Source organism: Diceros bicornis, chromosome 18 (genome assembly GCF_020826845.1).
Source record: "Diceros bicornis minor isolate mBicDic1 chromosome 18, mDicBic1.mat.cur, whole genome shotgun sequence".
Lineage (NCBI taxonomy): Eukaryota > Metazoa > Chordata > Mammalia > Perissodactyla > Rhinocerotidae > Diceros > Diceros bicornis.
Genome location: NC_080757.1, coordinates 10,485,894 through 10,499,229, shown reverse-complemented (window position 1 = coordinate 10,499,229; position 13,336 = coordinate 10,485,894). Strand labels below are relative to the sequence as shown.

The 13,336-nt window shown below is 52.4% G+C and overlaps 1 protein-coding gene and 1 non-coding gene across 14 annotated transcripts in view; both read left to right on the top strand.

Moving 5' to 3' along the window:
- CHD3 (chromodomain helicase DNA binding protein 3) overlaps nt 1–13,336 on the top strand; it is a 25,301-nt gene extending 11,965 nt beyond the window's left edge. For 4 of the 13 annotated variants that reach the window (XM_058559775.1, XM_058559776.1, XM_058559777.1 and 1 more), the window contains exons 14-40: nt 68–259; nt 435–635; nt 994–1,131; nt 1,401–1,522; nt 1,679–1,852; nt 1,987–2,128; nt 2,358–2,489; nt 3,135–3,252; nt 3,468–3,592; nt 3,783–4,014; nt 4,311–4,477; nt 4,948–5,125; nt 5,596–5,661; nt 6,135–6,220; nt 6,374–6,507; nt 7,076–7,220; nt 7,401–7,563; nt 7,681–7,802; nt 7,908–8,043; nt 8,157–8,258; nt 8,443–8,571; nt 8,961–9,069; nt 9,269–9,401; nt 9,738–9,979; nt 11,040–11,203; nt 11,450–11,576; nt 12,057–13,336. In XM_058559775.1, coding sequence (XP_058415758.1) covers nt 68–259; nt 435–635; nt 994–1,131; nt 1,401–1,522; nt 1,679–1,852; nt 1,987–2,128; nt 2,358–2,489; nt 3,135–3,252; nt 3,468–3,592; nt 3,783–4,014; nt 4,311–4,477; nt 4,948–5,125; nt 5,596–5,661; nt 6,135–6,220; nt 6,374–6,507; nt 7,076–7,220; nt 7,401–7,563; nt 7,681–7,802; nt 7,908–8,043; nt 8,157–8,258; nt 8,443–8,571; nt 8,961–9,069; nt 9,269–9,401; nt 9,738–9,979; nt 11,040–11,203; nt 11,450–11,576; nt 12,057–12,297 — 4,020 coding nt within the window. In that variant the 3' untranslated portion in view covers nt 12,298–13,336. Of the gene's footprint in view, nt 1–67; nt 260–434; nt 636–993; nt 1,132–1,400; nt 1,523–1,678; nt 1,853–1,986; nt 2,129–2,357; nt 2,490–3,134; nt 3,253–3,467; nt 3,593–3,782; nt 4,015–4,310; nt 4,478–4,947; nt 5,126–5,595; nt 5,662–6,134; nt 6,221–6,373; nt 6,508–7,075; nt 7,221–7,400; nt 7,564–7,680; nt 7,803–7,907; nt 8,044–8,156; nt 8,259–8,442; nt 8,572–8,960; nt 9,070–9,268; nt 9,402–9,737; nt 9,980–10,215; nt 11,204–11,449; nt 11,577–12,056 lie in introns of those variants that run through there. The other 9 variants (XM_058559786.1, XM_058559779.1, XM_058559784.1 and 6 more) reach the window with 6 other exon arrangements.
- LOC131418000 (small Cajal body-specific RNA 21) lies at nt 6,640–6,779 on the top strand. The gene has a single exon (XR_009222798.1). It is a non-coding gene; the product is annotated as a small Cajal body-specific RNA 21 (non-coding RNA).

Here is a 13,336-nt window from a genome sequence, read left to right as displayed (position 1 = left end):
GGAGGAGACCAAGACCAAAGGAGCAGCTGACAGTTCCCTTGAGCTTTCTGACTTCTTGACTCTACAGCCTACAGTGAAATATGAGACTCAGCCACGGTTTATCACAGCCACTGGAGGCACACTGCACATGTATCAGCTGGAAGGGTTGAATTGGCTACGCTTCTCATGGGCCCAGGGCACTGACACCATTCTGGCTGATGAGATGGGGCTGGGCAAGACCATACAAACCATCGTCTTCCTCTACTCACTCTATAAGGAGGTGCTGGATTCTAGGGCCCCTGAGGGAGACAGCCAGGCTGAGGCCTAGCCTGGACTGGGGAAAGTGGGAGTGGAGGATGAGGGCAGAGGAATGGGGGAAGGGGCGTGGCAGGCAGAGGACTGGGGTATACAACTGCGAGCCTAGACTAATGGTGCCCCCTACCCTTGACTCCCAGGGCCACACAAAGGGTCCCTTCCTGGTGAGTGCCCCACTCTCTACCATCATTAACTGGGAACGGGAGTTCCAGATGTGGGCACCCAAGTTCTATGTGGTGACATACACTGGTGACAAGGACAGCCGAGCCATCATTCGGGAGAATGAATTTTCCTTTGAAGACAACGCTATCAAAGGTGGCAAGAAAGCTTTTAAGATGAAGGTAAGCCCCTCTACCTCATATCTTCTAAGACCCTCAAATCTGTCACTTCTTCACCCCAACCAGGATTTCAGTCCCTTTATTCCCCACTCAGCTTTCTCCCTCCTTTCCTCCACCTACCCTTACACCTCTGCACTCCAGTCCTGGAGATGTAGCAGGTACTCCCAGGGGTGTACACAGACCTGTCCGTACTGGACACGTGGTGGAAGTTGGGGAGTTATGGAGTCAAAGTTAGAAGACAGGATAACCGGCTCTCTTTGGGAGTCACTGTCAGGACGGGTGTCTGGGTAAAGAATGGGGGTGGAGATCTAGGTACTTGGGTGTCAGGTGGCAGCCGAATGGACAATGGTTGTGTTGGCAGAGGGAGGCACAGGTGAAGTTCCACGTTCTCCTGACATCGTATGAGCTGATCACCATTGATCAGGCAGCACTTGGCTCCATCCGCTGGGCCTGCCTTGTGGTAGATGAGGCCCATCGGCTCAAGAACAATCAGTCCAAGGTGAGTGAGATACCCAGACCTCAGAAACTTGAGGCTGTGAACTCCTACTTGCCCTAGTCCTAAACACTAAAGTGCTGGGGACTTTCTGTAGTCCAGGAGGCAGTCTCCTCTGGGGAGAAGTCCAGGTTGGAAGAGGGAGAGAACTAGGGATTTGGGGCCTCTGATCCTGAAGGAAATGGGAGCTGGGGGCAGGAAAAGGTCGATACTGTGGGCCAACCACTTGCCACTAATGGGCCCTTTCTCCTGCCTTGCCTTGCCCCATTTTCTAGTTTTTCAGAGTCCTCAATGGCTACAAGATAGATCATAAGTTGCTGCTGACAGGGACTCCATTGCAGAATAATCTGGAGGAGCTCTTTCATCTGCTGAACTTCCTCACCCCAGAGAGGTTTAAGTAAGTGGCTCATTAGGGTAGTCTGCAGAGATGAGAGGTGGAGGGGCTGAGAAGATGAGTGAGTGGAGGATTCCTCTGAAGTGAAGAATAGAGCCTGAAGTCAGGGGCAAAGAACCTGACAGCCTCTTCATTTCCTTTTCTCCTTCTGGCTACTAGCAACCTGGAGGGCTTCCTGGAGGAGTTTGCTGACATATCCAAAGAAGACCAGATTAAGAAACTGCATGATTTGCTGGGGCCACATATGCTGCGGAGGCTCAAGGCTGATGTCTTTAAGAACATGCCAGCCAAGACAGAGCTCATCGTTCGAGTGGAGCTGAGCCCCATGCAGAAGTGAGATGCAAGGCGGGTTACCTGGACTAGGGGTTGGGGATTAGGTGGCAGCTTTCCAAGAGTTGGTGACCAAGTTCAACATCATAATTGCTTCCTTTCTTATGTCTCTTCTATGCCCCTACCCTGGTCTTTAGGAAATACTACAAGTACATCCTGACTCGAAATTTTGAGGCCTTGAATTCACGAGGTGGTGGGAACCAAGTGTCGCTGCTTAACATCATGATGGATCTTAAGAAGTGCTGCAACCATCCATACCTCTTTCCTGTGGCTGCTATGGTAGATACAAGAGCTGGGAACTGATTAAATGCCTGGCCTGTCTGAAAATGGAGGGAGTTGAGAATAGGGCTTGAGCTGGGCTGGGAGGCCAGGGACTGGATTTCTGAGAAGAGTAGGAATTTAGAAGGTCTGGAGGCTAGATTTGGGCTTCTAGCTTTCTAGGCACAGTCAGAATATGGGGGCACATTTCCTGACCCTGTCATCCTCCTTTTTCCTCCCTTCTTTTCAGGAGTCCCCAAAACTCCCCAGTGGAGCTTATGAGGGTGGGGCACTTATTAAGGCATCTGGGAAGCTCATGCTGCTACAGAAGATGCTGCGGAAGCTGAAGGAGCAAGGCCACAGAGTACTCATCTTCTCGCAGGTGACCCATCCCCGTAGCTCTTTTTCACCATCAGATTAATCCCTTACCTTGTTCCTGGGGCTGCCATGGTATGAGAGCTTAGGAGATTACACCTTTAAGAGTTTCTGGTATAGCTAAGTTCATCTTGCCCTCTGATCCCTGTTCTTAATTAAGGCTGTTGGAAGTTGTAGTCCAGCTTCTTTGAAGCCGAATGGGGAGAAGAGGGAGGGTGAGCCATCAGCCTCCTTAAAGAAGGTCCCTGGGCCTGGTACTATTTCTTAACCTTATTGGGGAGGGAGGAGAGCACAGACCTTTTGGAAATCTGATGAAATCTTTGAGTCCATTCTCTAGAAAACTGCACATACAATTATACAGTTTTGTACAGATTTTCAGGGGGTTCATAGATTTCCCTGGAACGTTTTCATGGGTCTCAGAGAAGAACTTCTGCCTTAGGAGAAAAGATATTAAATCAAGAGAGTATGACAAGAATGTGGAATGAGGAAGAGCTGGGGCTCAGGGAAGCAGCATCAGCAGAGCGTCTGACAGGGCAGGGGGTACAAGTGTGAGGATTGGGGCTGAGGAGGTAGAAAAAGATCATCGTCAGAGCAGACAGGGTGCATCCCAGTGCCTCGTCATTCTAGACTCTTTCCTTTTCTCTTGCTCTAGATGACCAAAATGTTAGACTTGCTAGAAGACTTCTTAGACTATGAAGGCTACAAGTATGAGCGCATTGATGGTGGCATCACCGGTGCCCTGAGGCAGGAAGCCATCGATCGGTTCAATGGTGCGGGGGGAGATGCCCTGGTCCCTGCTGGGCATGAAGGCCCGAGAAACCTGTGCCTCAGTCCCTGGGATGGGAGGGGGCTGGCCTGGGAGGATATAGCCACCTGGGCTTTTAAGTTTGGGGCATGGTTATTTGTAGTCAGGGAACATCTAGGAGCAGGTAGACAGAACTGCTGGGTACAAGAAAAGCCTGATCTCCTAATTCTCACCTCCTAGCTCCTGGGGCCCAACAATTCTGCTTCCTCCTGTCTACCCGAGCTGGGGGCCTGGGCATCAATCTGGCCACTGCCGACACTGTCATCATCTTTGATTCTGACTGGAACCCCCATAATGACATCCAGGTGGGAACTTGCCCCCTGGAGCCCCTATACCATTTCGCAAGGAGACACGGGTTCATGGTGGAGGGTGTCATGTTCTGGGGTCAGAAATAAACCTCTTGGCGGGTAGAAGACCCTTCCTTACCAGCCTCCTTTCCCGAGCATGTGGGCGGCATCTCCCCTGGCCCATCCCCACCTTCTCCTGCTCCTGCAGGCTTTCAGCCGTGCTCATCGGATCGGCCAGGCCAACAAAGTGATGATTTACCGGTTTGTGACTCGTGCGTCAGTGGAAGAGCGAATCACACAAGTGGCCAAGAGAAAGATGATGCTCACACATCTGGTGGTGCGGCCTGGGCTGGGCTCCAAGGCGGGCTCCATGTCCAAGCAGGAGCTGGATGACATCCTCAAATTTGGCACCGAGGAGCTGTTCAAGGATGAAAATGAGGGTGAGAACCTTTTTGGCAGCTCCCTGAAAGCAGGCCCCTGCTCTTCCGTGAGCACTACTCTTCTGAAACCTCTGAAGAAAATCTCTTCTGTGCAGTCCGTGGAGGAAGGTTAGCCTCTTTCCCTACCTGTAGGGTTGAAAACAACAGATCTCTACATAGACTTCCAGGGAAAGGGCCTTCTTCTCCAGAGCTCCCGTGAAAAGCAAGCAGAGCAGGTTCTCTTCTGACCTTTCTAAAGTTCTGCTTGAGGTTGTGGTTGGAATTCAAAGTCCCCTCTTGTCCCCTCTCTTCACCAGGGGAGAACAAGGAGGAGGACAGCAGTGTGATTCACTATGACAATGAGGCCATTGCTCGGCTGTTGGACCGGAACCAGGATGCAACTGAGGACACTGACGTGCAGAACATGAACGAGTATCTCAGCTCCTTCAAGGTGGCACAGTATGTGGTGCGGGAGGAAGACAAGGTGAGAGCTTGGGGCCAGATTCTGTCTATCCTGGGCCATCTCTGAAAGGCAGTGTCCTTTACTGGACCTTGAAGTAGAAGGATCCCCCTTTGCTCTTGTTTTTTTGTCTGATCTCTTACCATAGTGCCCAGCAAAGAAAAAGCAATAGTGGACCTCAAACAACTTTTTGGTCTAATGGGTGAGACCAGACTTTGGAGAAAACTTAGGCACACAGAGTACCAATAAACATGGAAGGGTACTTTCAGAGTCAGAGTGGGAGGGACACAGAGGGCACTAGAGGAGAGGTTTAGAAAAGAGGGAAATAACAAGGAGGAGAAGCATACTGCAGGTAAGAGATAGGAAAATGTGCAATGTCCAGAAAACGTACACAGAGTTGAGGAGATCTAGGAAGCAAGAAAGTAGGGATTTTGTTGCGGTGGAAGAACTGGGTGAAGAGAAAGGACGCCAGCATTCATTCTGCTGCTCTTCAGATTGAGGAGATCGAACGAGAGATCATCAAGCAGGAGGAGAATGTGGATCCTGACTACTGGGAGAAGCTGCTGAGGCATCACTATGAACAACAGCAGGAAGACCTAGCCCGGAATCTTGGCAAGGGCAAGAGAGTTCGAAAGCAAGTTAACTACAATGATGCTGCTCAGGAGGACCAAGGTGAGGACTCCCCCTCATGCAGAAACCGAGAAGGGAAGAGTGCTGAGGAGGGGCTGTGAGGCTGGGGCATTTAGAGGGAAAGAGAGAGGACTAGAGGTCAGGGCCTTACCTGCTAAGGGGAAAGAGATTAGGAAGGGTCAGTAGGAGCTACCCAGAGGCCAGGTGGGTTTGCAGGCAATCTAAACTATCTGGTTGTTGCAGTGGGCTCATGTGGACACTCAGGGGTCCTTGCTTAGAGTGGGATATACAGGAATCAGGAGGCACCCAGAGTCAAGGTGGGTGGTGAGTGGATCTGGTTCAGGATATGTGGCCCAGAAGTCAGACTGTGGACAGTCATCCAGCATCCCCAGGAGGACCAAGGCCAGAATGAAAGGTACAGAAGTCTCTGAGGGGAGACATCCAGGCAGAAAGGGCCTTGAAGGGCTTATCCAGGGATCCATCACTGACCGCTGAGCCCTTTCCCCTCACAGATAACCAGTCAGAATACTCAGTGGGATCAGAGGAGGAAGATGAAGACTTTGATGAGCGTCCTGAAGGTGGCATGTTTTCCTGACCTTCTGTCACAGCTCTTCCCATTTCACTTACCCATGTCCTTTAAGCCCACTTTTTTAAATACAAATAAATGCTTTTTTATAGAAAAACTAAAGACTGCAGATAAGCAAAAGTAAGAAATATCCATAATCTCTTCACTGTTAAAAGTACATACTATGAATGTATAACCATGCAGGCTTAGATGCCTAGATGATAGATCAAGAAAGGTTACATCATTTTACATTCCCACCATAATCTTGCTGGCATCAAATATTTGCTACTAATTTTTTAATATGACTTGATTCTTTTAGACCTACTGGGTTAATAGTTCCGAAAGTGCTTGGAAGAAAATTAGAAGTGCCTCAGACATGACATAGGCCTTCCCTGTGTTCTGTATCTTGTGGGAATGGGGTGCTGAGAAAGACTGAGGGGTGGAGGAGGTGGTGGACCTACTAAGCGGAGTCACCTCCACCCCCAGGGCGTCGACAGTCCAAGAGGCAGCTCCGGAATGAAAAGGATAAGCCACTGCCTCCACTGCTGGCTCGAGTTGGGGGCAACATTGAGGTGAGAGCTGGGCCCACACCCCTGAGAGTTCCCTAAGGAGAGAATGAAGGCCGGGGAGTTGGAAATTGAGGCTGAGTCCCCAAGGGTAGAAAGGACCAAGAAATGAGATCCCTGGACATTCATCACCCAATCCCTCCTTGCCCCCCTCTTCAGGTGCTGGGATTCAACACCCGTCAGCGGAAGGCTTTCCTCAATGCTGTGATGCGCTGGGGCATGCCGCCACAGGATGCCTTCACCACTCAGTGGCTGGTGCGGGACCTGAGGGGCAAGACTGAGAAGGAGTTCAAGTGAGTGTGGGTGATACAGGGCTGAGTTGGATGAAAGGGTAAGAGCTTTGGATGTTACTTTCTTTCTCTTGGCCACCATATGATGTGACCTTACTCAACTGATCACCATGCTCCCTGCCATACAACATTTTCTGGCTCGATTTCCTGGGGGGTGGCCTGAGTCTACCCCACCTCCCCTCAGACGAGCCTAGAGCAGAGAGGCTGAGCTTCATCCCCCATGGGAGAGGTGCTTAAGATAGGAGCCTCGCCTGGGCTGTCCTTGCCTCACATTTACCTGGCCACAATAACCTGGCAGGGGAGCTGGTGGAAAGGATGAAGAGCAGACTGATGGGGCCTAGAAGCAAAGTACCAAGGCCAAAAAGACAGTGGAAATACCAGAGGAGGGCCAGATGGGGGAGTTAGGATTTGGAGGGCTGGTAATGGTGAGATCGAGAGGCCCAGGGGAAGAGCCTTGGAGGCACCCCGGGGAGTTTAGGGTTTGGGAGTTTAGTCATCCCTGTGCTCCCCTCACTACCCTCTGTCCCTCCTAAGGCTCTCCTAACCTGCCCACCACCCCCATGCTCCCTAGGGCTTATGTGTCTTTGTTCATGCGCCATCTCTGTGAACCTGGAGCAGATGGTTCTGAAACCTTTGCTGATGGGGTCCCTCGGGAGGGCCTGAGTCGCCAGCAAGTGTTGACACGCATCGGAGTCATGTCTCTCGTTAAGAAGAAGGTATCAGTCTTCCCCTCACCCAGACTCAAGCTGGCCACCTAGGCTCTGTCCTTTCTCTGCCTTACGTCCCTGAGTTCTGGACTCAGGCTGGTGCAAGATGAGGCAGAAGGGACTGGAGCTTCCTATGTGTCCAGTGGCTGGAGCTGATCCATGTCCCTATAACTCCCCTGCCCCCCTCAGGTACAGGAGTTTGAGCATATCAATGGGCGCTGGTCGATGCCTGAGCTGATGCCCGACCCCAGTGCTGACTCTAAGCGCTCTTCCAGAGCCTCCTCTCCTACCAAAACAACTCCCACCACCCCTGAGGCTTCTGCTACAAACAGTCCTTGCACCTCTAAACCTGGTAATCTGGGGTCGGGATGGTAGGACAGATGGAGATAGGGCCAGTGTCTGGCAGACGCAGAAGGATTGGAGTCAGGGTGGGCGTTTCTGCCTTCTTCACTCTGCCTTCTCCCTGTAGCTACTCCAGCTCCAAGTGAGAAAGGAGATGGCATAAGGACACCTCTTGAGAAGGATGAAGCGGAAAACCAGGAGGAAAAGCCAGAGAAGAATAGCAAAATTGGGGAGAAGATGGAGACAGAGGTGTGTGACTACCTGGCTCCCCTGGAAGGGAGGGAGTAGAGGGGTCTTGGAGGTCAGGTACCTGGGAGCCCTCTGCTTCATCCTGACTCCCTTATCCTCTTCCAGGCTGATGCCGCCAGCCCAGCCCCATCACTCGGGGAGCGGCTGGAGCCAAGAAGGATTCCTTTAGAGGATGAGATGCCAGGGGTACCTGGAGAGATGGAGCCTGAATCTGGGTACCGGGGGGACAGAGAGAAGTCAGGTGGGTGTATGGCCTTAGGGGTGATAGAGGGCTTAGAATTTGGGGGTTCCCTCTTCTGGGATCAGGGGATGAGGGTGACATCCTCCCTTCCTGTCCCCTACCCCCTCCCACAGCCACAGAGTCGACTCCAGGAGAGAGGGGGGAGGAGAAGCCGTTGGATGGACAGGAACACAGGGAGAGGCCGGAGGGGGAGACAGGGGATTTGGGCAAGAGAGGTAATGGGTGGAAGGACTGGACACCTGGGTCCTTGAGGGAATCAGGGGAGGTGGAGTCTGGGGGACCAAATGCATGGGTCCTGGGTGGGTAGCTGTTCCAAGGCCAGTACAGTACAGGCAGTAGTCTTGGGACCTGGGAGGAGACTGTCCTGAGGTGTTAGCTCTGTTCTATCTGCCCTAGCAGAAGATGTAAAAGGGGACCGGGAGCTTCGACCTGGGCCTCCTCGAGACGAGCCACGGTCCAACGGGCGACGTGAGGAGAAGGCAGAGAAGCCGCGGTTCATGTTCAATATTGCAGACGGTGGCTTCACAGGTGGGGGGGATTCTCACTGCCACCTGTGCCTCACTGGGATTTGCTTATGCTCATGAGGTTTATCATTTTGCCTGAGGCCTCCTGCTACCTTTAATTCCAAGTAACTGCCAATGAAATGGTGCATGCTGTCTCTGATCCTTGCCCTCATTCCTCCTCAAGTGTACTCTTAACTCCATAGCTGTCTTTAATCCCCCCTTTATTCTGAATCCTAACTTGAACCTTGTTGGTAACTACTTTTATTCCTAATCCCTAACCTTATCTTTACCTGTTCCTCTTACAGAGCTCATAGTTCTCACCCACTCTTCAGTTCCCTCATCTGTACCTGTCTTTTGGGCTGGATGTGGTTCCCAAACTCCTGATGCCTCATCTATCTTCCTTTCTCTTTTAAGAGCTTCACACACTGTGGCAGAATGAGGAACGGGCAGCTATTTCCTCGGGGAAACTCAATGAGATCTGGCACCGAAGACATGACTATTGGCTTCTGGCCGGGATTGTCCTGTATCCTTTGCTACAAACACAAGAAAAAAAAAAAGATTCTCTCAACCTAGAGAGAGGGGAACTAAAGAGAAGACGAGTCCACACCCAGGGAATGGGGGATTGTGCCACACTTTGGGGGGATAAGGCCAAAAGGAAGAAGTATTCACAGCCCAGCTCATCCCAGTTAAATTCCTTGATGGTGCCCTTCCTTCATCGGCAGCCATGGCTATGCACGGTGGCAGGACATCCAGAATGATGCTCAGTTTGCCATTATCAATGAGCCATTTAAAACTGAAGCCAATAAGGGGAACTTTCTGGAGATGAAAAATAAGTTCCTGGCCCGGAGATTCAAGGTGGGGATCAGGGAGGAAAGGAATAGTGTTGAAGGGGGTCTCGGGTCAGAGGTGGGACCATATCTGGTTGGAATGTAGGGAAGGTAACACCTTGAGGGTGGCCCCGACACTTGAGGCTAAGACCAGAGTGTAACCTTGTGTCTGGGACTGTGGTCTGGATTGGGGTCAGTGCTGGGGTTGCAGTCAGTATTGGTGTGGATCTGGACCACAAGCTCTGGACTAGCAGCGAGGGCAGTGTGGATCAGCACTGCGTCTGGCCCCCCATCTACTTGCCCACTGCTTGCAGATCCTTGCACTTACACCCTCCCCACCCCCACCCCCCACCCCCGCTCTCAGCTCCTGGAGCAGGCGCTGGTGATCGAGGAGCAGCTTCGGCGGGCGGCCTACCTGAATCTGTCGCAGGAGCCGGCGCACCCCGCCATGGCCCTCCACGCCCGCTTCGCCGAGGCCGAGTGCCTGGCCGAGAGCCACCAGCACCTCTCCAAGGAGTCGCTGGCGGGGAACAAGCCGGCCAACGCCGTCCTGCACAAGGGTAAGGGCCGCGGCGGCCCCGCGCGGGGGAGGGCCCACAACGCTGCGTAAGTCTTCACCCCGCACCCCTCAAAATCTTCCCACCCCTGTGACCCCTTTACCCTCTGAACCACCCCCCTCTGACCTCTAACCCCACCCCGACCCACCTGGCACTCCCTTGGTTTTTAGCCTCTACGATTTGTACGGCCAACCCTCATCCATGCCTAAAAGCATTCACATCAGTGCCTAACAGAGGGACCTTTCCCCTCAAACTCCGTAAGACTGTGCCACGTCCCCTCCACAGGGTGGAACTTCTTCGCTGACCCACACTCCTGCCGTACTGCTAATAGCACCCTCTCCGGGGCCTTGGCCTGTGTATAGTCCACAAAAATCCTTACCCCCAGTCCCATAAATCACATTTCTCATATCTCATTCACCCCGTGAGGCAGAAACCACCCCCCACCCTTTGACCCTACCCCATGAAACTTCCCTTTGACCTTCAACCCTTCCTCCCAAACCCTCTTACCTTGATATTAATAGATTAAATTCCAAAGCCCTCTAACCATCTAACCCTATCTGATGTAGTAACTGATTCCTGGCCCCTTTGATTCCTGTTCTAATTCCTTGAATCTGCAATGCTGACCCTCTAACCTCCCTCCCCCCTTACATATTAAAACCTTGATTCCTTAAATCTTTGATACCACTTACCACCTCCCATGCCTCCTGACTATTTCCTCACCATCATCCCCAACCCCAAACCCTCACTCTTCCAGTACGGGATGTTCTGACAACTCCCCGCCCCATGTCTTCCAATGTCCTCCCTATCTCCCTTTTCTCCGTATTCCCTTTTCTTTTCTTGTTTCTCTCCATCTGTCCTCTGTGGTGATCTGGTCTCTCTGCCTCTTTACCTGACACTTTTTTTTTCCCTGACACTTTTTCTTTTTCCCTGAGTCACTCTCTTTTTCTCTCTACTTCTGTTACTTTCTTGGTCTCTGGTTCTTTGACATCTGTATCCTTCTCTCTCTCTGACTATATCTGTCCGTCTGACTCCTCATCTCTTTTCCTGGCTCCATCTCTCCCTTTCCCTGTCTTTCTCTTGCCCTTCTTTCTCTGTGGCCCGGGCCCCAGTTCTGAACCAGCTGGAGGAGTTGCTGAGCGACATGAAGGCGGACGTGACCCGCCTGCCAGCCACGCTGTCCCGAATACCCCCCATCGCAGCCCGCCTTCAGATGTCCGAGCGCAGCATCCTCAGCCGGCTGGCCAGCAAGGGCACAGAGCCTCACCCCACACCGGTAACCCTCTTTCCCCTAACTCCAGTTTTCCCTGTTGGTACTTCTCCTGCACATGTGTAAACACTTCCATCAGAATCTTATACAACATGGAAAAACAATTTGCTTGAACACACTCATCAGCCTTGAGTCTCCCTACCTGTGTTACACCCTTCAGTAGTTCTGGAGGTTGGCCCATAGTGTTTCCCTTACACCTTCTTTCCTTTCAAGACTATGGACCTTCTAACTTCAGCTTGCTCTCTATTCCAGGCCTTCCCCCCGGGTCCCTACGCTACACCTCCGGGGTACGGGGCAGCCTTCAGCGCCGCACCCGTAGGGGCCCTGGCCGCCGCAGGCGCCAATTACAGCCAGATGCCTGCAGGGTCCTTCATCACAGGTCAGCTGGTGACTTCCCGCTCCTTGCTTCTCTCATTCCTCCTTTTCCAAGCTTCATCCCTGCTCAGCTACCCTTTTACTGCTCTAGTCCATCTCATTTCAGTCCAGCGTTTTATGGAATGGAGTTGTTCTGGGCTTTGTTCTTCCCATCCCTTTCTTCTCTTCCATTCCCATTGTCAGAAACCTTATCCAGGGTTTCAGTGGTTCTGTGGCTTAGTAGCTCTTGCCTGAGCCTCCTCCATCTGGGTTACTTTGGGGAAAGAGAATATGAAATCGGAAGGGGGTATAATGAGAATTGGAACATGTGTCCCATCATGTGGCACAGGGGAAAATCTCAGGGAGAGGGGCCCACCCTGGTCTTCCCATTCCTACCCTGGAAAATCAGAAGTGGCATGAGGTGACCTAGAACTAAGAACATATCAGGAAGTGATGTTTGGGAGTGAAGTAGGGATTGACTCTTCCTCACCCCCTTCCCAAACAGCCGCCACCAACGGCCCTCCAGTGCTGGTGAAGAAGGAGAAGGAAATGGTGGGGGCATTGGTGTCAGACGGGCTGGATCGGAAGGAGCCCCGAGCCGGGGAGGTGATCTGTATAGACGACTGACCGGATCCCAGGCCTGCCCTTCACCCAGGCCCCGTGCCCGAGGCCGACCCCCAGCTCAGGCTCTGGGGCCTGCTGCCAATCCTCCACCTTCCCCACCCCTTGGGCCACCACTGGGCTAGGAGCCCCTGTGCCCCTCTCTACAACAACTCTCTTCAGGAAGGGCCCTTTGTCTTTCTCCCATGCACCTTTCCCACCATGCTTTGAAGACTGTGCTGGTGAGAAGAGGTCTGGGTGGGAGGTGGTTAGCAGGGTCTTCCAAGTACCTTTATCTCCCACCACCAAACATATACAGCTTCCCAGTAAATGGTTGGGGAAAGAAAGAGGTGGAGGCTTCCCAGTCTTTATTCCTGCAATATAAGCTCCATCTCTTGCAAAAGTGGGCGATCAGCCTTGCCTGGCCTTTAGGAACTTTGGTGGGGAAAAGAGCTTTGAAGAGAAGAGGGGGACTTGAGAGAGGGATGACAATGAACCCTGGGAGGGAGGAAGGGAAGAGGAGGGGTGGCTGCATGTTTCCTTCCCCTACCTCTCCCCAAATGGAGGGTGGAGCAGTTACAAGGGAGGGAGTCAATTGCTGTTCAGCCTCAGAATAAAGGCGCCGTTCACTGGCTCAGTTACCTCCTGTGTACCAGCATCTTGTGTTGGGAATCTTCCCCCCTCCCTAGGGACCAAGGACCACTCCTACAAAGAGAGTAATGGTTGGGTGATACTCCCCCAAGCCAAAGAGGAGCTCCCCAATCTGTCCTAGGGACCCAGGTAACCTAGAAAGGGTGGGAGAGAACACAACGGGCCAGACATGGGGGGAGTCCCCAGCTCTGGGGCTCAGGTTCTTGAAGGACTTCTGCCCTCCCTCCTGAAGGCCTGGATACAGACTAAATTTGAGTGGGTCAGGCAGGGGGCCTAGTCAGGGGACTTCCTTGCTTTTGGGACCAGAGCAAAATAGTAGAGGGCAGGCTGGGGAGACACAGGCACATCCTCTTCCCCAGGAGGGGCCGGGGAGAGTGGCAGTTTGCATGGCAAACCCCCCACTTACTCTTCGCTGCCCCTTCACTTTCTTGCTGCCCCTTTCCCATCCTCTCTTCACACCCACTCCTGGTCTGTCCCAATCCCTTCTTCTGTATCAGGTTTATTGGTTGTACATATAAATTATACTTTCCTTTC